Genomic DNA, 22,625 nt, shown 5'->3' with positions numbered 1-22,625 from the left:
TTATATATGACAGCTATATATATACTACTGTCTTATGCAGCTTCTACAGGTACATTTGTAGTTGATACATGAATCAATGCACAAGAAATGTACAGCAAGATGCTTCTGTACATACAATGAGGACAAGTTGTAATTTTTTTTCTAAGTATAAAATATTCCGCCGAAGCCTCTCCCCGAAACGCCTAGAATAAGACCAATCTTTCCCTGTGACTGGTTGTCAGTTAACCGCTCTCGTTTTGAAATGTAATCTACCTCTATTTTTGCAATTTTGCGGAAGTAATTCGCACACGGCAATTAACTCGATTAAATTGTATTGCCCGACACTGGGGCCATTTCTCAAAGCTGAGGTGTTCATCCTCCGTGTATTAGGCAATAAGCAAGTTACACTGTGTAATCTGAAGTCAATCACGGGGGGAGGGGAGGGGTAATAGGTGGTGGGGTGCTAAAACTGAGGCAGTCGATTGCAATCGTCCAATCAACATTACTAACACGTAAAGCTATGGAAATAATCACTCCTCCCCGAATGGATATTGTCCCCCCCCCACTAATTTAGTTAATCCACAAACACTGACAGCCTAGTCCGCTCCTGCTATTACTATGTGCGCTCTGCCAGCCTGCAATCAAGCTTTAACTTGAAATGTGTTTTGAACGATTTGGTCTGCCATGGCCACCGTCACGTTTACAGTAGCACGCCGAAGTTAAAGCATTGCAGGAAGAAAAGTTTGTGTCGCCCGTGTGAAAGTGAAGCTTGGCTTTGTGTCGCCTCCCGAGGCTGACGGGGGCTCGCGTTCAAACCTGGAGCACACGGCGGCCCCTGGGCCGGTCCACTCGCCATGCCGGAGCCGCTCTCTCGCTGGCTGCAGGTGCTGTTCGGAGGCGGTCTCTCGGACCCCGCGATCGCTCTCAGCCTGCTGGTAGGTGTGGTGCTCCTGGTTGTTGTTGTTTTTGTGCAGGGTCGAGGCCACCATGCTGCTGCCAGTGCCAGCAAGGCCCTGCCCATCGACCAGCGTCTGCTGCTGGAGACACCCGCAGCTTCTTGGAAGAAACCGAAACAGCACGAAGAGCCGAAGAAGAAAAAGAGGAAGGAGAAGGCTAAGGTAAAATACTGAAGGGAAGAATGGGACGGGGAGGCGGGGTGCGTGTGGCGATTAATAACAGCGTGAACGGGATCGTTTTCAAAGCAGCAGCTGAACAATAAGTCTGTACCGGGTCATTCTCAGAACCGCGAGTTAAACAAAAACAAACCAGTATTGAATTTCCGTGATGATGGAACTTTTAAGATACTGCGTTCATGGTAGATAGAAATGGCGTTTCTAATCAATGCAATGTAACAGTCCTTCACAATGGGACAGGATTAATGGAAAAGCAAAAAGAAACCGCGGATGCTGTAAGCCCCGAAACGACTACACAACGCTGGAATTATTCAGCAGGTCAGGCAACACTCGCGGAGGGAGAGCAAAGCGGAGTTGCCGTTTCGAGTTGATGACCTCTCGTTAGAAACGCTAATTTTACTAACGACCTTCGACCCGAAAGGCAAACTTTGCCTCTCTTTCCACAGACGCTAACTGACTCGCTGAGTGTTTCCAGTATTTTCTGCTATTGTTTCAGTTTTACTACAGCTTAGATTTTCATTTTGTCGGGCCCGATAAACCTTTCCTGTTTTCTATTAGTCTTGTGTGTATATTTACAAAAAACCCAACTTATTTCAAAGTGTATGGCATGATTCTTTTCCGTACAGTGGCATTTATGGTATATTCCCATAAAAAAACACCAGTTTTTGATGCTAGACATGTTGATTCTATAAAAAATAAATTGCCAGCTCTGGGAATACTGCCTGGCTCCTTTTGGAATCCTATTAAAATTTACCATGGATGAGGCCTCTGCACTTAAGCAGCCTTTGACCCTGATATAATTAATATACACTTGTATGTGCGGGAGAAGAGATCCATCACACTCAAATAGCGATCAGAAACCGATTAATATTTTATGCTAATGTCACTGTTATTTACTCATTTTCCTCATTTGAAAAACACATTTTCATTAAGGAATACGGCATGGGGAGTCAGCATGTGTAGGACTAATTTACCCTAGAGAGCTGACACAGCTTATCACTGAGGCCAAATGCCATTGCTAATTTTACCAGCTGCTATATTTTACTAAGTAATTACTAATTCATGTATATGGGGTTTCTCTTTCTCTCCTCCCTCGCCACCCGCCATTCAGCATATATCAGAAGCACTGTGTGTGCATTGTCTCCAATGTTGTCAAAAATGCCTCCCAACCTTCCCATAATTTTTTTGACTTTCTGCATCAGGCAGGAGGTAGCGCAGCATAAGTATCAGAGCTTCTTCCCCCAGGCTGTTAAACTTAACAACACCTTCTTGCCACCCAGCACGTGTATACTCTGTTTGAATGCCCTGCCACCTCTTCCTCCCCCACACCCTGCCCCACTTCCCAAATCACACACTCTTATCCCACACTGGTCACTTTTCATCTTTTATTGCTGCCATTTCATACATTAATACAACTGCTAGCTCAATTATAATAGTGCCAGTAACATTATACTGCCTTACATAAACATGCTCTTTGCACTCTTTTGTCAACCTGTCAATCTTCAGGCAATGGCTGTATGTGCTGAATCATAACTGTATACGCTGTGTGTGACTATATATGCTATGCTTTGCATCTTGGACCCAAAGCAACACAGTTTCATTTGTATATGGTTGAATGATAATAAACGTGAACTTGAAGATGATATTTCAGCTATTATAAAGCTACATTTTGTTTGTGAAATTGTGGTAAATGTATCTTTAAATACATATGACTAGAACTCTGAAGTCTTTCTATGATGTGCTCTTGCTTAAGTCACGTGGTTATTAAACAGGAGAACTGTTTTCATTCTTGTCATTCTACCCCAGTGCACTTTGTAGAAAACAGTGTTACTAAAAGAAAAAGTACAAGCCAGTCAAGGCTGACTGATGGTTCCCACCCTGGGGTCCGTGGGCCCCTTGGTTAATGGTAGAGGTTCACAGCATAAAGAGAGTTGGGAATCCCTGGTCTAGATAAAATTTGAATATATTTCCATATATTATCCAATCTACATTATAAAGCAGCCACATAATTTATCAGCTGTATTTATTGAATAGTAGTTTATTTTAAACCTTTAAGTATTTTTTCATTTTAGTATCTAATTTAGCATTGAACTAATCCTTGTCAGAACTGAGTTAACCACCTGCAAAGTAATGTTCCTCAGATATTATTGTAATAATTAATATTTCTACTGCTTGAAATGGTTTGGCAAATAGTATAATGCATAGATGGGGATGTGGAAAGTATATGAACAGGAAAAACAAGATCAATATGTTGATAAAAGACCATAGTGCCTTTTGTCCTATTGGCAACTCCAAAGCAGTTTATAGCCAATGAACCACTGTCATTAAATCTATCTAATATTGGAAATCCAACAGCAAGCATTGCATGTAGGAGTCATCTGCAAACAGCAGTGTGATTATTTATCACTCCTTGATGATAATTTGTCCAGGATGTATCTCATGCATCTCTTGCTCAGTTATGATTTTTTTAAACTTTCATCTGGAAAATAGAAAAGACTTTTGTCAGCATCTTAGTACAATCAACAGTGCAGAACTCCATCACCATTCTTTGAAGTTATAGCTGTTCAAAGCTAAGCAGCAGCTTCTGAAGTTGATTTAAGACCAGCCAGCTTAATACTTTGCTGCATTTCATTCATCATAGTTGCAGAAGATAAATAAAATGAGAGAATTTTAATCTTAATTGCTTGAATTGTGTATGAATATTTGCTCTCATAATCTACTAATCTAAATTTGAGAATTGAAGTTGATGTTATCTCTGGGGGAAAAAAAATCTATTTTCTTCTCTAATGAGAGGAAATCATTTAACAATGGACTCAATTCCTCCAGAGTTTATACAGATGTGCAATATCTAGCAAAACAGATAAAAGTTGTAAATAATTCTGTAATTTCATGTTTTATATTTTGATTTAGGTTTCCTCTTGTGCATCTGTGTTATAATTGTTCTTGTTAAATGACTGCTAAATGTTAATGCGAGCCGTTCTGTAACTGAAGCCATCTACACGAGCAATTCTATAATCCAAGTAGCAGGCTAGTCTGATTTTCTCTTTGTAATTGTACCCTCTCATAATATTTGAACCCTCCTGGAATACTGTGGCTTTGTTTACAATTCCATGATCACCCTGGCCCTCTAAATCACATTGCTTTCTTCCCACCTCAAGATCTGTTGGCTCTTACCAGCGTTTGGGCTATTGGCTTGTCTGAGTCATTTCCTGCATCTGCTGTCTGCATCCCCCCTTCCCCGAGTGTGAACGCCAAGGACACCCTGGGAGAGCTTTACAGTATCGTCAGCTCTCTACAAAACAAACATCCAGATGGTCTCGTGTTTGCTGGAAACTTCAATCATGTTAGCCTGCAGGACCTTTTACCCATATTCCCCCAACATGTCAGCATGGCCGCTAGGGGAACAAAGAGACAGGAGCACATATCTACAAAGAGACGCGATTCTTACGAAGCCATCTCATGCCCACATCTTGGCCTCTCTGACCGCATCTCCATAATGATAATGCCAGCATACCAGCTGCTGCTGAAAATGGAGAAACCAGACAAGAAAACCCATTGCTGTATGGCCTAAGGAGGCAATCTTTATGGTTCAGGCAACACATACAAAATGCTGGAGGAACTTGGCAGTCCTGGCAACATCTGTGGAAAAGAGGAAGTAGTCGATGTTTTGGGCCAGTACCCTTCAGCAGGACCGGGGGGAGGGGGGGTGTGGGGGGAAGGATTTGAAGTTAGACAAGAAGGTATTCATCGTCCCCTCTCCCCACCTTCTGCCTCCAACTCCTCATCTTCTCCCCACTCTTCACATCGGAGGCACAGCATTGGAAGCTGCAAGCAGTTTTAAACTCCTGGGTGTGTACATCAGGCACAACCTCCCATGGCTTCAGAACATATTCCACACAGTCAGTAAAGCTCTCCAACACTTTTGCTTTCTGAAGTTGCTGCAAAGAAATGGACTGTGCACATCTTTACCCACATCATTGTACAGATGTGCAGTAGAGAGCATTCTAACAAGTAGCATCACCACGTGGTAGGGAAACTGCACTTTAGCAGACAGGAACATTCTATGATGGGTGGTCAAAACTGCCCAACGCATCACTGGCATCAAGATGATGGCCTACCTGCCATCGAGGAACTGTGTGCAGAAAGGTGGTGGAAAAGGGCAAGTAACATCATGAAGGATCCCACCCACCCTGCTCATGGACTGTTTGTTCCACTCCCATCAGGGAGGAAGCTATGTAGCATCCACGGCAGAACCACCAGACTCAAAATCTGTTAGTTTCCCCAAGTAGTAAGGCTGATCAGCACCTTCACCCAATAACTCACCCTCCACCACCACTACTTTATCATTTCTTGTCAGCCATCTCATGTACAGACACTGCTGTGCCCAGCATCACTTTATGGACATACAATCAATGTATAATGAGGTTATCTTTTGTATTTATACTTGTGCTTTTTTGTTACTGTGTTCATTATCTTATTGGGTTTTTTTTGTGCTGCAGTGGATCCTGAGTAACAATTATTCTATTCTCCTTTGTTCTTGTTTACTGGAAATAAATTTAAACAATATCAAATCTTGAAGACAGTGACCTAATATCATCAACCTGTTGAGTTCTCTAATGGGGGGGCCTGTTATATTAAAGATATACATTGTAAATTAAAACTGGGAATATACTTTTTAATCTTATATTGGAAATACCACCTTAGTGAAAATCAGGACCCAGTGCTCCTCTCATAACTAAACTTATCAAGGTGCACATGATAAGGAAAGCTTATCACAATACTTAAGGCTGTTGTAATGTATGATGGTGAAAGACTATTAGCTAACTGTCTTTACTTCACACTGCTTATCAATGGAGTTGGTGATAAAACTCAAGATTCAGTGGCAATGACTCAATAGCTACCCTTATAATTTTATTAGTTGGATTGAAACATTGCTTTCTGAAGATCGGAGAATTATATGCAGCAACCACTACCCACACATTATAAGTACAAGTAATTGGTAGGATTCACACAAATGTTGGTTAAGTACATTTGCATAATTCACAAGGACTTTTAGAGGACCTTAAAATTTGTAATTATTGGAGGAACTTTTTAACACGGGAATTTCCGATTCTATTGAATATCCCAAGTGAGAACTTTTAACCTTTCAGGTGTAGCAGAATTAGGAGAGAATGGGATAGATAGACATAATTCAAATCCTCTTTTAAAATTATTTATTCTTTGGCTGAGAACCCATTGCCTTTTCAGTGCACTTCCTCTTAAGTTTAGTATGAGTTACTCTTAGTTCAGACATTATGCTGAAGATCCTTTGTGGTCCTGTGGCAGATCCTCTGCTTGAATCATGCAAAACTATTCATTTAAGGATTGATCTAGGCAATCTGTATGCAAATTCCCTTTCTCAAGAACCTGCTGAGTGATCTGACTATTGGTAATGGTTTGCAAAATCTATTTCTCACTGTGTCATGTCAGTCTGAGGCAATAGTAATAGAAAACTAATTGGCAGTTCTGAATCTCCCTTTAGGTTCTAAGCTACAGATTTCCTATGGAATCAACAATAAAAATATTGTGTTTTGACATTAATGTTCAGATGGTTGTGGAGCCATTATTATTTTCTTGCAAAAATGTGGTTTAGAAATCTACAGAATTTCTAGCCTCTGGTGAGAGTACATCCTCGATTTGATTATAAAATGTTTTAAGTTCGATGAATCGCATGGTCTTTCTGACACTACAGTAGTTAGGTAAAGTTTTGGAGAATTGGTGCTGCATGGATCAATTTGTAAATCAGATTTAGTATTTAGTGTCAGTGATATGTAACTTTTCACAAGCTGTTAAACAATACCCACACCATCTTTAAAAATCTGTCGCTCATAAGCCCGTACAATATAGTTAATATTGTCAGTTACATTAGACTTTTTGAATTGATTGAACATATGAGGATGATGAAATGAGGGAGTATTTTTAGTTGAATGTACAAAAGCAAATTACTCATAATTGGCTTGGAAATAATCAACCAAAATGTCTAATGATCTACCTGGTATCAACATTGCAAATTTGCTACATAATCACTGGTTGTAAAATACATAACCTACTGGAATAAGACCATTAGATATAGGAGCAGAAGTAGGCCATTTGGCCCATTGAGTCTGCTCCACCATTCAATCTTGGGCTGATCCAGTCATCCCTACTCCCCTGCCTTCACCCCATACCCTCTGATGCCCTGGCTAATCAAGAACATATCTATCTCTGCCTTAAATACACCCAACGACTTGGCCTCCACAGCTGCTAATGGCACCAGATTCCACAGATTTACCACCCTCTGACTAAAGCAGTTTCTCCGTATCTCTGGTCTAAATGGATGTCCTTCAATCCTGAAGTCGTGCCCTCTTGTCCTAGACTCCCCTACCATGGGAAGTAGCTTTGCCATATCTAATCTGTTCAGGCCTTTTAACATTTGGAATGTTTCTATGAGATCCCCCACCATTCTCCTGAACCCCAGGGAATACAGCCCAAGAGCTGCCAGACGTTCCACATACAGTAACCCTCTCATTCCTGGGATCATTATCGTGAATCTTCTCTGAACCCTTTCCAGTGTCAATATGTTCTTTCTAAAATAAGGAGCTGAAAATTGCACACAATACTCCCAAGTGTGGTCTCACGAATGCCTTATAGAGGCTCAACATCACATCCGCCTTCACCACCGACTCAACCTGGGGGTTAGCCTTCCTAACCTGGAGTTTATCCTGCACAAGGTCTCCCAAGTCCCTTTGCATCTCTTAATTTTGAATTCTCTCCCCATTTAAATAATAGTCTGCCCATTTAGTTCTTCCACCAAGGTGCATGGCCATGCACTTTCCAACATTGTATTTCATTTGCCACTTCTTTGCCCATTCACCTAAACTATGTAAGTCTCTCTGCAGGCTCTCTGTTTCCACAACACTGCCCGCACCTCCGCCTATCTTTGTATCATCGGCAAATTTAGCCACAAATCCATTAATCCCATAGTCTAAAACATACATTGTAAAAGGCAAAGGTCCCAACACCGACCCCTGTGGAACTCCACTGTTAACCAGCAGCCAGCCAGAATAGGATCTCTTTATTCCCAGTCTCTGTTTTCTGCCGATCGGCCAATGTTTCACCCATGCTAGTAACTCCCCTGTATTTCCATGGGCTCTTATCTTGCTACGTAGCCTCATGTGCAGCACCTTGTCAAAGGATTCTGAAAATCCAAGTACACCAAATCTACTGCATCTCCTTTGTCTACCCTGCTTGTAATTTCCTCAAAAAAATTGCAGTAGGTTTGTCAGGATTTTCTTTTCAGGAAACCATCGCTGGCTTTGGCCTGTCTTGTCATGTGCCTCCAGGTATTCTGTAATTTCATCCCTAACAAGTTGATTCAAACAACTTCCTCACCACTGATGTCAGGCTAACTGGTCTATAGATTCCTTTCTGTTGCCTCCCATCCTTCCTAAATAGCAGATTAACATTTGAAATTTCCCAGTCATCCAGTACAATGCCAGAATCTATCGATTCTTGAAAGATCATTGTTGATGGCTCCGCAATCTCTCCAGCTACTTCCTTCAGAACCCGAAGGTGCATTCCATCAGGTCCAGGAGATTTATCCACCCTCAGACCATTAAGCTTCCTGAGCACCTTCTCAGTTGTAATTTTCACTGCACATACTTCATTTCCCTGACAATCTTGAATGTCCGGTATACTACAGACGACTTCCACCATGAAGACTGATGCAAAATACACAGTCAGTTCCTTTTCCGTCCTGCATCTCTCATTACACTATCTCTAGTGTCATTTTCTATCTAGCCTCAACTCTTCTTTTACCCTTTATATACTTAAAAAAAAGCTTCTAGTATCTTCTTTGATATTAGTCGCCAGCTTCCTTTCATAATTTATCTTTTCCCTCCTAATGACCTTTAGTTTCTTTCCGCAAGTTTTTAAAAGCTTCCCAATCCTCCATCTTCCCACTAGCTTTGGCTTCCTTGTATGCACTCTTTTGCTTTTACTTTGGCTCTGACTTCACTTGTCAGCCACGGTAGTGTCCTTCCATTCAAAAATTTCTTCTTATTTGGAATGTATCTGTCTTGCCCTTCCCTCATTTTTCGCAGAAACTCTAGCCATTGCTGCTCTGCTGTCCTTCCTGCTGGTGTCCCTTTCCAGTCAACCTTGGCCAGTTCCCCTCTCATGCTATTGTCATTTCCTTTATTACACTGAAATAGCAACACATTGGAATTTATTTTCTCCTCAGATTTCAAAGTGAACTCATCATATTGTGATCACTGTTTCCTAAGGGTTCCTTAACCTTAAGCTCTCTTATCACCCCTGGATCATTGCACAACACCTAATCCAGCACAGCTGATCCCCTAATGGACTCAACAACCTGTTATAAAAAGCCATCCCTTGGACTTTCTACAAATTTTCTGTCTTAAGGTCCAGTACTGGCCTGATTTTCCCAATCCACTTTTATATTAAAATCTCCAACGGTTATCATGACGTTGCCTTTCTGACAGGCCTTTTCTGTCTCCTGCCGTAATTTGTAATCCACATCCCAGCTGCTGTTTGGAGGCCTGTATACAACTGCCATTAGGGTCCTTTTATCCTTGCCATTTCTTAACTCAACCCATAGAGACTCTACACCTTCCAATCCTATGTCATCCCTTTCTAATGATTTAATATTATTTTTTATACATGGGGCCACACCACCCTCTCTGCCTACTAACCTATCTTTCCGATACACCGTATATCCTTGGATATTCAACTCCCAATGGCAGCCATCCTTTAGCTGAGTTTCAGAGATGACCACAACGTTGTATTTGCCAATCTGTAGCTGAATTTCAAGATCGTCCGGGATCACTAGTTCAAAATCCCGCTGCGGCTGCTGGGAAATTTAAATTCAGTAAATGAAGTGGAAATAGAATAAAATCCAGAAATAAATTGGTCTCGGTAACAATAACCACGAATGTCATATATGTCCATCTCATTCACTGTGTCCTATGAGGGAAAGAAATCTGCAATTTTGACCATGTTTAACTCCAGACCCACCATCATTGTCGACTAATAACCCATCCTTAGTTAATAGGCAGCAAGGGTATGATTACAATGGGAAGGGTACAGAAGAGATTGATTCGGATGTTGCCTGAAAAGGAGGACTGTAGTTATAAGGAGAGATTAAACATAGGATTAATCTCACTGGAGTTCAGAGGACTGGGAGGTGAAGTGACAGGGGTTTATAATATTTTGAGGGGTATAGGTGGTATAAGGATAAACTGAAGGAAATTTATATTAGGTAAGAAACGGTGTTGGATAGTCTGAGTCTGAAGGCTGATAAGTCCTCGGGACCTGATGGTCTGCATCCCAGGGTACTTAAAGAGGTGGCTCTAGAAATCGTGGACGCATTGGTAATCATTTTCCAATGTTCTATAGATTCAGGAACAGTTCCTGCTGATTTGAGGGTGGCTAATGTTGTCCCACTTTTCAAGAAAGGAGGGAGAGAGAAAACAGGAATTATAGACAGGTTAGCCTGATGTCAGTGGTGGGAAAGATGCTAGAGTCAATTATAAAAGAGGAAGTTATGACACATTTGGATAGCAGTAGAAGGATCAGTCTGAGTCAGCATGGACTTATGAAGGGAAAATCATGCTTGACTAATCTTCTGGAGTTTTTTTTGAGGATGTAACTTTGAAAATGGACAAGGGAGAGCCAGTGGATGTGGTATACCTGGACTTCCAGAAAGCTTTTGATAAAGTCCCACATAGGAGATTAGTGGTCAAAATTAGGGCACATAGTATTGGGGCAGAGTACTGACATGGATTGAAAATTGGCTGGCTGACAGGAAACAGAGAGTAGTGATTAACGGGTCCCTTTCGGAATGGCAGGCTGTGACCAGTGGGGTACTGCGAGGTTCGGTTCTGGGACCGCAGCTGTTTACAATATACATTAATGATTCAGATGAAGGAATTAAAAGTAACAGCAGATTTGATGATGACACAAAGCTGGGTGGCAGTGTGAAATGGCAGGAGGATGTTATGAGAATGCAGGGTGACTTGGACAAGGTTGGGTGAGTGGGCAAATGTATGGCAGATGCAGTTTAATGTAGATAAATGTGAGGTTATCCACTTTGGTGGCAAGAACAGGAAGGCAGATTACTATCTAAATGGAGTCAAGTTAGGAAAAGGGGAAGTACAATGAGATCTAGGTGTTCTTGTACATAAGTCAATGAAAGCAAGCATACAGGCACAGCAGGCAGTGAAGAAAGCTGATGGCATGCTGGCTTTTTTAACAAGAGGAATTGAGTATAGGAGTAAAGAGGTCCTTCTGCAGCTGTACAGGGCCCTGGTGAGACCTCACCTGGAGTATTGTGTGCAGTTTTGGGCTCCAAATTTGAGGAAGGACATTCTTGCTACTGAGGGAGTGCAGCCCAGGTTCACAAAGTTAATTCCCGGGATGGCGGGACTGTCATACGTTGAATGATTGGAGCGACTGGGCTTGTATACACTGGAATTTAGAAGGATAAGCGGGGATCTGATTGAAACATATAAGATTATTAAGGGATTGGACACACTGGAGGCAGGAAGCATGTTCCCGCTGATGGGTGAGTCCAGAACTAGAGGCCACAGTTTAAGAATAAGGGGTAGGCCATTTAGAACTGAGATGCGGAAAAACTTTTTCACCCAAAGAGTGTTGGATATGTGGAATGCTCTGCCCCAGAAGGAAGTGGAGGCCAAGTCTCTGGATGCATTCAAGAGAGTTAGATAGAGCTCTTATAGATAGCAGGGTCAAGGGATATGGGGAGAGGGCAGGAACGGGGTACTGATTGTGTATGATCAGCCATGATCACAGTGAATGGCTGTGCTGGCTAGAAGGGCTGAATGGCCTACTCCTGCACCTACTGTCTATTGTCTATTGAGGGGTATAGATGGTATAGTAGATCTGTGACTGGTGAGTCTAGAACTAGAAGGCGCAGGTTTAAAGAGAGAGGACAGCAATTTAAAAGAGAGCTGAAGGGTAGAGGGTGGTAAATACCTGGGTGGTGGGACCATTTGAGACCAGTTACTTGGATAGAAAAAGCACAGGAGGATATGGGCCTAATGCAGGCAAAAGGGTTTAGACACCACGGTCAACATGGCCAAGGTGGGCAGAAAGGGCCACTTGCTGTGATTCTTTGATTCCTATATGCAAGTCACTGTTATTGAGAAATACAGCAGTGAGACGGGGCCTTTGGACAGCCAACTCCATACTGACCATTTATCAGCAACTTGAGCTCATACTATCCCATCAACTCCTCTCAAGCTCTTCTACTCACCAACATACCACGCTGGCCTGCACAGGAGGAAACCAGAGCACACGGTCACGTGGGAATGTGCAAGCTCTTCTGGGTCTCTGGTGCTTAAGGAGTAATTCCTAAATCAACGGCAGCATGTGTGTTGTCTGGTGTGATTCACATTCCTTCATAAAGCGTTATCACGCAAAGTGTGGCACTCTGATTTTGGGATAGAAGGCCAAAAGATGTGCTAAGTTGAAAAGTTAATGTCCTAAAGGGGGTCAGACTGGAGTGGGAATTCCAGAGCATAGAGTACCAACGGCTGAAAGCACAGCTGCCAGTCATGAAGTGTGTGAAAACATGATAGTGTAAACCAGAATTAACCAATGATCTAAGATCCAGAGTGTTGTGCTGGAGCTGATCACAGAGATGGGGAAGAAAGTCCACAGAATTTTCAAAATGCACAAGAGAAAATTTTTTTTTTAGCAATATTTGGAGACAATGTTTTCATTCTTTTTGCACCAAACTCTGGTATCCAGTCAAGAGAAGTTTTTTTTTTGCAGAAGAAAGGCAGAGTTGTATGTTCATTTGCAATACAGTGTTTCCTGTGATGGCACATTACTTTGATTGCAAAAGTGCATGCTGTGGGCAGATACCTATTAATACCCAGGCATGTTATTAAGTGCCCTCACAGATGTTTTTGCATACTCATACTTTTATAGTGTCTTGTGCAGAAAAGCTTAAAACTCAGGGTGGTGAAATAATTCAAGATACCATAATGGTTAATGTAGTGCAATTCTATTATACACTGGGCATATTTGGTGTACTGTATTTTTAAAGTTCTGGTCCTGAGGCTATCATATTTCTCAAAGAATGTCTAGCATACACTGGATAAAAATCACGTTTACTATTTCTCCCATTTTCACCAATTTTTTTTTACTTTACACCCCAGCCAAACATTTTAACTGCTTGTCTGAATGCAGTTCCACTGATTGTTTTCGGTACTTTATATGCAAGTCTGGAATATTATTGCCCACAGACTAGTTTGGCCATTAAAGTGTCACAGTTAAGATTAATTTTGTTTTGCTTTGTGTGGAAGATTTAGTCCTGCAATTGGTGAGAGACCAGTGCAAGTTTAAAATTACTAGCCTTCATTTCAGTAGTTTGCCCATTGAAAATGACAACTATACACTTCTGGCAAGGACCGTGAACAGACTTGGCTGTCTAAGATGAGACATCCATAATGCCTGAGAATAAAAACACTGTTAAAAACTGGAAATTTGAAACAAGAACAAAACTTGCAAAGAACACTGCAAGTCAGGCAGAGTGTACAAAGAGAAACTGAGTTAACATGTCAGGTGGAAGAGACTTTGACAGGGCTAAGAATGAGAGAAGATATTATAACAAGTTGCATGAAAGTTGCATGGTAGCATGAAAGAATCTCTCTAATAAGACAGTTAAAGGTTGCCATGGTAATAAGTTCAAGTTTATTATCATTTCAACTGTATACATGTATATTGCTGAACAAGATAATGTTCCTCCTGACCAGTGCTCACAACAAAGTACGTATAACTCACAAACATTACCACAAATAAATCAACAGATAGCAAGGTGTATTTATGTCACAAGGTTAAAGTAAATTTTATTATCAGAGTACTTGTATGAGTATGAGGATCATAAATCCTGAGCTGAAGTTCATAAACACCATCCTGACATACGAGGCACCATTTTCCAGGTGGGACAGGACGGAATGGAGGTCAATGGATTGATATGAGTGATGAGCAAACTGAAAAGGGTCCAGTGTAGCAGGAAAATGGGATTTGGTGCGATCCATAACCAGCTGCTCAAAGCACTTCTTCAGTATCACTTGACGGTAGTCATTAAAGCAAAATACTGTTATCCTCTTGGGTCCCAGAATGATGGTGACTGCCTTAAAGCCTGCAGCAACAGTTGACTGTTGCAGAGAGATGTCGAAGATGTCTGTTAGTGAGCTACATAGTCTCTCAGCAACTGAAAAGTTATGTTATCAGTCTCCACAGCTTTATGTGGGTTGACCCTGGTCAGGGCCTTTTTCCACATCTGTGGTGGCCAGGTGGTGTGCCTGCTTCACAGAGGGGTTCTTGTTGGGATGTTGTTCTGTACGTCAAACCATGTATCAAAGACATTCAGCCCACCAGGAAGAGAGGCTGTGGCGGAAACATGTGATTAATAGGTTAATGAGCTGGGAGTGAGCAGGAGAAAATAAACAAAGGAACATGTAATAACTTTGAAATGGAGAGCTATGGAACATGTCCACCAGATGAGACTGTGCTACTGCAGAGGTAAAAAACAGAGTCGCTATTACAAATGGATGACCTAGTCAGTTTGATACAGTGAACTACGTGAAGTTGTTGAATTTGATACTGAAGAAGGCGGCTGCAATGTACCTAGCTGATGCTGGATCTTCAAACTCGTGTTAGGTGTTGTCATCAATGCAGCAGCCAACAGACACAATGCAGACTGGGGCAGAGAACTAAAGTAGTAATGTAGTAAACCCGTCAAGGTCCTGGCATATGAGACACTCGTCCATCCTGAGCTTGAGTATTGCGAGGCCATATGGGATCCCCATCAAGCTAACAACAAGAAGTCCATCAAAAAAAATCCAACACTGTGCTGCTCACTTTGTGCTAAACGACTACAGCAGGAAATCCAGTGTCACCAACATGCTCTCTAACCTTCAGTGGGCACCACTTGAAAACTAAACTACGGTTAATCTCCATTTTCAAAGAAGTTCATAATATCCCTCCATCAAACATCCAAATTCATCATGGGGTCAGTTCAACTCGACAGCAAACTGGATCTTACATACAGGAAACCCCTTCATTCAACAAGATTTGCTACCAGTACTCCCTCTACCCAAGATCAACAAGAGAGTGGAATCTTCTGCTGCCAGCCCTGCACAGTATTTCTAACATTAATATTTTTAAAGATAGACTCAATCAAATCAATTTAGGGGATCTATTTAAGAAACTCCCTTTACAATTTAACTCTCACGCCGTTCACACCGGCTGCGTGTTATAACAGTTGTCCGGCAGTGCTTGCGCGGTACCAAGCAGAAGGTGATGGGCCCCTGGACTCTGCAGGTGCCACACAAAACGGTCATCCAGTCTGTATTTGCTTTCCCCAGTGTCGATTCTGGGATAGAATCAAGAAGTTGGCCCCATACTGGTTTACATTACTTTTTGCAAGGGAGATTAGAAATATACACGGTATGCTAGCCTGGCCATAGCACGTGCCTTCTAAGAATACCAAAAGCTGCGGTGGTAAACTGATTTGAGAGCCCAAATTGGTGAAAAATCTTCAAAAAAAAAATTTAAAAATTCCTCACCTGCCATGGTAACTTTGAGCAGATTATCGTTGATTATTGAGTTATTGGTTGGTTAGCATCAGTCTTTCTCGAAGGACAAGGGGTGATGATGATCATCATCAAAAGCCAGGCCCGAAGGTATGGAGATCCTGAGATGCCCAGTCATTAAGATTCCCCTCTCAGCCTCACCAGTGTAGTCCAAAGGAAAGCTTATGAAGCAACACGTTGGCACTTGCTTGGCTGCAGGAGCTGCTGGAAGGATGATAATGATGTCCAGCCACCGTAGGAGCTCCACTCTGGATTTTCTGTCTGGATTTACTCCCATAGCCTTTGTCTCTCCCAAGGCTGCCCATAAGGTAGTGGGGTTATTTATCCATAGTTGGGGATCTGGTTCACAGGCATCATGGTGTGTCCACATGCTGGTGGGCCTGCGTGCTACATGCGCAGGGGCCAGACCTCCTCCCCGTCCTCTGTAGTTCAACCAGAGTCCAAAAGGAGTTCAGATTCCGCGTGTCGCCAGCAAGGAGGCACAAGGCTTGCTTTTGGAGAGACTATGTACTGGCAGAGAGAGACATTCACATTCAGCTCACCTTTTCGCGAGACGGCTAGCCAGTGGTGGAAGCTGAACATGAGAGTGACAAGAACTACCATACTAGATGTATCACAACCACCATTGAATTACTATGTTAGCAACAATTATGGACTTTAAGGAAGTCCTGGTATTTATATGTATTCATTGTTTTAATCAAAATATAATAGAGACAGACATAAATACAGCGACTATAAGAAGTATTCACCCCCCCCCCTTTGGAAATTTGGTGTTTTATTGTTTTACAATGTTGAATCACAGTGGATTTAATTTGGCTTTTTTGACCCCGATCAACATAAAAGACTCTTGTGTCAAAGTGAAAACAAATTTCTACAAATTGGTCCAAATTTATTACAATTATTAAACACAAAATAATTGATTGCATAATTACTCAACACCTTCAAGTCAGTATTTAGTAAATGCACCTTCGGCAGTAATTACAGTCTTGAGTCTGTGTGGCTAGGTCTCTATCAGCTTTGCAAATCTGGATACTGCAAATTTTCCCCATTACAGAACTGCATGGGGATCATGAGTGAAAAGCCCTTTGAGTCCAGCCACAAATTCTTAATTGGATTGAGGTCTGGACTCCGACTTGCCCACTCCAGGACATTAACTTTGTTGTTTTAAAGCCATTCCTGTGTGGCTTTAGCTTTATATTTGGAGTCATTGTCTTACTGGAAAACAGATCTTCTCCTAAGTCACAGTTCTCTTGCAGACTGCATCAGGTTTTCCTCCAGGATTTCCCTTTATATTTTGTTGTATATATTTTACCCCCTGCTGCATCCACACAGCACGATGCAGCCACCATCATGCTTCCCAGCAGGAATGGTGTGTTTTTGATGATGTGCAAACATAGCATTTAGTCTGATGGCCAAAAAAACTCAATTTTGGTTTCATCTGACCATAGGACCTTCTTCCAGCTGACTTCAGAATCTCTCATAGGCCTTCTTCCAAATAACTGAGATTTCATGTGAGTTTTTTTTAACAGTGGCTTTCTCTTTGCTACTCTCCCATAAAGCTGTGACTGGTGAAGCACCCGGGTAACAGTTGTATGCGCAGTCTCTCCCATCTCAGCCACTGAAGCGTGTAACTCCTCTAGTTGTCATGGGTCTCTTGGTGGCCTCCCAACTAGTCCCGTTCTTGCACAGTCACTCAGTTTTTGAGGACAGCCTGCTCTAGGCAGATTTGCAGCTCTGCCATATTCTTTCCATTTCTTGATGATTGACTTATGGCAATGTACTCCAAGGGATATTCAGTGACTTAGAAATTTTCTTGTATCCGTCACTGTCTAGCTGGACCTAAGCCAATGTGAGATATTTCCTGTGAAAACATTTTACTTTCAGATTGTAAAAAAAAATTGGTGCTTCATTTTGCATAAAGATAATCAAGATTATGTATCTTTTAATATGGGTGGGGTTTAAAGAATCTAGGGGTTGTACTGTATGCTCGATGCCAAAAAATTCTTTGTGTGTGCAACCTTAAGCACACATGCCAGTTCACCAACACGCTAGAGACTAGATATGAAAACTTCCAATAATTATGGCATAACAATCAGGGAGGTATTAACATTATTAACATTTTAGGCATTTTCAAATCCATCATAAATCAATGGATTGTATATTCCTAGGACAACTACACAAGTAAAGTAAGCCTTGCTTCCACTCCCTTTCCCTTCTTGGTGTGTCCTGTTGCTTAGGAGTTTACTTCAAGGAGAGTATCCAATTTGGGGATGGGGGAATACTTTCTATCAAAGGATCATCAACCTGGAACTTCAACTTAGTTTCTCTTTCCTCTGATGCTATCAGACTTGCTGAGTGCTTTCCAGCAAGATCCGTCCTGTTTTTCACCCAGACTCTGTCATCCACAGAAGTTCCTTTGCTAACTCTTCTACAAGCACAGTTTATTTTTCTCCAAATAAGAGTAATGGGAAACACTGTATTGATGCCTTGAATCATGTACAAAAATTGAGTGGTGGTGGGAGGGGGGGGGATGCGCGTTGGGTGGCAGTGGAATAATGAAAGGTAGAGAATGCACTTACTAAAAGACCTGCTATCATTGGAAACTAGTCTGTAAATTGCACATTTGAAAAATAAAGTAAGAGGAAACCAGATGTTTCCTCATGCTTTATTCTGACGTTCACAGCTCAATCACTTCCCCGGAATGGAAAAAAATACTTTCTTTCTGGTTCTAAAATGGAAATTTATATTTCTTTATACAAAAACAGTGAACTTCCAAAGAACCTCTGTGTGTATAGCACCTCTATAAGAAAAGAACATGGGCAAGCAGACGAGATTTTGGTTCTTTTATACTTAAAGAATCTGCCCAGTAGTTTGGCTTTGATTTTAATCTGACAGGAAAGAAAATCAGATAGCAGGACTGGCACTATTAGAGTGCTTCTGTCTAGTTAAATTGATATACAGTTGGATGGAATGGTTAAATGTGTCCACTGACGAGATCCCATGTGTCACGAGTAGGAGCGAAGAAAAATATTGCTCAGAATTGGCATAGTATGATCTTTATCTCAGTATAGGCGACCCTGCATTCCAACATTGCAACCATCTGGGTTAGGGAAATATGCTCTTAAGAATTTACAAATCAACACCTAAAAATGGGACATAGGCAATAAAATTCATTTGTGGAATTTGTATGAACAGTAATTACGTCAATACCAAGTATGTTTTTTCATGGTTAAACCTGTTGTGCATAAGTCAGTATGGAAACACACCCTTTGGCCTGTTGAATGTGTCTTGACCATCAAGTAACTATTTTACACTAATCCTGCCAACTGATTTTATTGTCTCTTCATTAACACCTCCCAATTTTTACCACCCACCTACATACTGGGGATTGTTCACTGTGGCCAGTTAATCTGCCAACCACCATACTTTTAGTATGCAGGAGGAAACTGGAGCACTTGGGTTAAATGACACAGCCACTGGCAGTGCTGTGTATGAGCAACATCAGCTTATATACGTAGGAAAAGAAGAGACTTGCATTTTTGCCTGGTTACTTATCTGGGAAATGCGCACTTGGTGTTTCATTGATTCTGACTGAAGTGATGGTAGAGTCTCTCACCTCTCACACAGCTCGCCTCATTGCCTAATGCTCATGCCGTCAATAGCAAATGTGGTTTTACTGGCAGAAATAGATGTACTTGGCCTTTGTCATCACCACTGAGTTAGCCTTGTTTCTGTTTGTGGAATTAATTATGCTCTAATATTATCTGGGGATCTTAAGTCTGCAGATTTAAAAGCGTTGTACACAGAAATATACATTTGGCACGTTCTACACAAACAGATTGTCAGCTCCCATGAGAGATCAAACAGATTAATGCTACCACTAAAACTGCTAAAACAAAATTGTATTTAGATCCCATGTTAAAATATTTGATTATACTTGAGTCATCTGGGTAAGGTCTAAATAAACTATTGTGTTTACTTCTGTAGAGTAGCATTCAATTCATAATGCAGGTTTACAAAATGTGTTGGTAAAATGTGCGGTGGTGGAGCTAAATATGAGGAAACTTCCCCTCAATAATAATGAAGATTCAGGTCAGTTACAGGTTTTTGTGGGGTTTTCCATTAATGGTGGAATAATGAACAAGTTCGATGCTGGAAATGTGACCTAACATGTTCTCTTATGAGACCAATATGGTGCAGCATTCACCGAATGACAGACTGTTGACATCTGTTGGGTGTTCAGCAGAATCAAAGAGGCCCATGACAGGTGGATGAGAGACTGACCCATCCCCTTTCTGCTGTAGATCAACAAATTTAGGAAAGGCAGAGGGTAAAACGTGGAATATCTTTCATCTGAATAGCTGTGCTAATGCAAACAATTAATTGCATAATTTAGTTTTAGAGTTGAGCATCAAAATACAGCCTGTCCTTTCCTGATTAACATTTTACAATCAATTACACATTGATTTTTGGAGAAAACAAGCTGATAGATTTGTGTCCAAAGAACATTTGTTACAATGTTTGCTTGACGCTGGTGGTTTCTCCATTACTCATTCAAAATGGACTAAAAGTCATGCAGAATTCCCCTAACTATTGTTGTCGCAACATATTTGTCTTGCAAAGCATATGCTTTACATTAAATAAAACCCATATATGTTGTTTAAGAGCACATATTTCAATTGATTATGGGTTTCCCCCGCTATCCGAAGGTAGAGTGTTCCTATGAAACAGTTCGTAAGCCGGAACGTCATAAAGTGAATAACTTATTTTTATGGGAAAAATTTGTGAGCGTTCCCAGACCCAAAAAATAACCTACAAAATCATGCCAAATAACACATAAAACCTAAAATAATAGTAACATATAGTAAAAGCAGAAATGATATGACAAATATACAGCCTATATAAAGTAGAAATTAATATACAGCCTATATAAAGTAGAAATAATGTATGTACAGTGTAGTTTCACTTACTGGAATTGGAAAGACAGCGAACACACTGATAATTTTGTGTTAGGCTAAGTGATAGGAGGTTGGGGTGCTTGGCAATTTTTTCCCAATAAATTGCAGTTTTGTCACAGTTGAACACTTGTTTATACGAATAACCACCTTCTGTAATTACTTTCTTCATTTCTGCTGGGAACTTTTTGGCAGCTTCAGTATCAGCCGAAGCACTCTCTGCAGTAAACTTTAAGCTATGAAGCTGCCCTCGCCTCAGAAACCGATCAAACCACCCAAGACTACCTTTAAATTCCACTTTTGCAACACTTTCATCACCATCATCCAGTGCTTACTGTTTCAGCTTATTAAAAAGACTGACTGATTTTTCAAGTATAAGTTAACTTAACGGAATACCACGCTTTGTACACCCATCAATCCACTCAAGCAATAGACTTTCCATTTTATCCATTATTGGATGCCAACTAAGAGAGATCACTTTGCTATGAGCAGAACCAACAATGACATCGGCAGCTTTCAAGATTCTTTCTCTCTGCGTATGAAGTGCAAGTGGTTCAACACGCAGACAATGTCTTTACTTCATTCACCACAATCAAAACGCTTAATTATGTCTAGTTCTATACTAAGTGTAACACCCTTACGATCTCTTTTAGGCCTTTCTGATACCTTAGAACTCGTCTTGCTAATGGATGCACAAAATAAATCAACATAAAGCACAGATGCTCACAGGCATGTGTTTAAGCAATGCTGGCTAGAATGCAGTTCCGGGGGAGGCACTTGGCTGCTCGGGGTGTGCGCTGCCTTTTTTCGTAACAGTGAGAACACTCTTCTGTTAGCAAAAACGGTACTAATGTAGGTCTTTCATAACAGCAAAGTGTCGTAAAGTGAACGTTCGGAAAACGGGGGCCACCTGTACATCCATGTAATGTAATATTTATAATAATGGACCATATCAAGAAGACGGATAGAATCATTGACACTCTTAATGTCATTGCAGATTTTGAACCCTGTGGAAAAATGATTTAATGAGCAGTGTACTTCCAATCTAACCTTATATCCTTTGTGTCTGTGTGTGAATCAAGGAAACAGTCCGCGGAGCAGCAATGTGTATGTAAACACTCTAGTGCTTAGGAAGATGTTGCTTATTGAGTATAGTACTACAATATGATAAGAAACAAAGATAAAACTACATTGCAGAAAGTAGACAGAAAGCACTTTGTAATAGGTACTTGACACTTTTTCTCTCTGGCATTACTGAAGAATCACAATGGGAAGAGATGGCAGTCTCTATGGATATTTTAGATGATTTTTTTTAGCCTGTATTGGTTCCTTGAGGTAATCAGGGCAAGAACATGATGCTGGTGGTAGACTTTCGATGCAAGTGAACAGGATGCTGCCTTTTATACTAGCTATCTCCCCTGTTATTTTTTTAGTCCAAATGAAAAGTTGTGAATCTAAAACATTGACTGTACATTTCCTTCAGAGATTCAAAGTCCATAGATGCCACCTGATCTGCTGAGTTCCTCCAGCTTTTGTGTGTTACATATGATGTTGCTGTTTGACATACAGAGCTATAAATCTGTAGTGTACTGTCCTGCAGATCATATTTTGGGGTATTAAGTATAAATACATCTTTTTATTAAGAAGTTTACATGGAAATAGAAAAGCAGATTGAAAAATAATTAACTTTTACTGTTGCTTTAAGTAATTGTTCAAATTTGAAGTTTTCAGATATATAGTCTTTTTGTTCATAGAGAAGTTGGGTCAAAATGTACACACATGTACCTCCTGTACTTAATAAAGTGTATATGTGGAATCCTTCATACATATGATGGTGTGTGCGTGTCAGAGGAATGTACCAATACACTTTTGCTGGGCTGATTATGGTAGAA

The 22,625-nt window shown here is 41.0% G+C and overlaps 1 protein-coding gene across 1 annotated transcript in view; it reads left to right on the top strand.

Annotated features, from left to right (window-relative positions):
* Nucleotides 1–540: 540 nt before the first annotated feature.
* The window catches only part of LOC132400625 (protein LYRIC-like), an 87,171-nt gene continuing 65,086 nt past the window's right edge, over nucleotides 541–22,625 (top strand). Inside the window, exon 1 of the mRNA XM_059981783.1 lies at nucleotides 541–1,097. Coding sequence (XP_059837766.1) covers nucleotides 834–1,097 — 264 coding nt within the window. The 5' untranslated portion in view covers nucleotides 541–833. The remainder of the gene's footprint in view (nucleotides 1,098–22,625) is intronic.

This window comes from Hypanus sabinus, chromosome 10 (assembly GCF_030144855.1).
Source record: "Hypanus sabinus isolate sHypSab1 chromosome 10, sHypSab1.hap1, whole genome shotgun sequence".
In the NCBI taxonomy this organism is placed as follows: Eukaryota; Metazoa; Chordata; class Chondrichthyes; order Myliobatiformes; family Dasyatidae; genus Hypanus; species Hypanus sabinus.
Note: the sequence above shows the minus strand (reverse complement) of the source record. Positions and strands in the feature narration are given on the sequence as shown.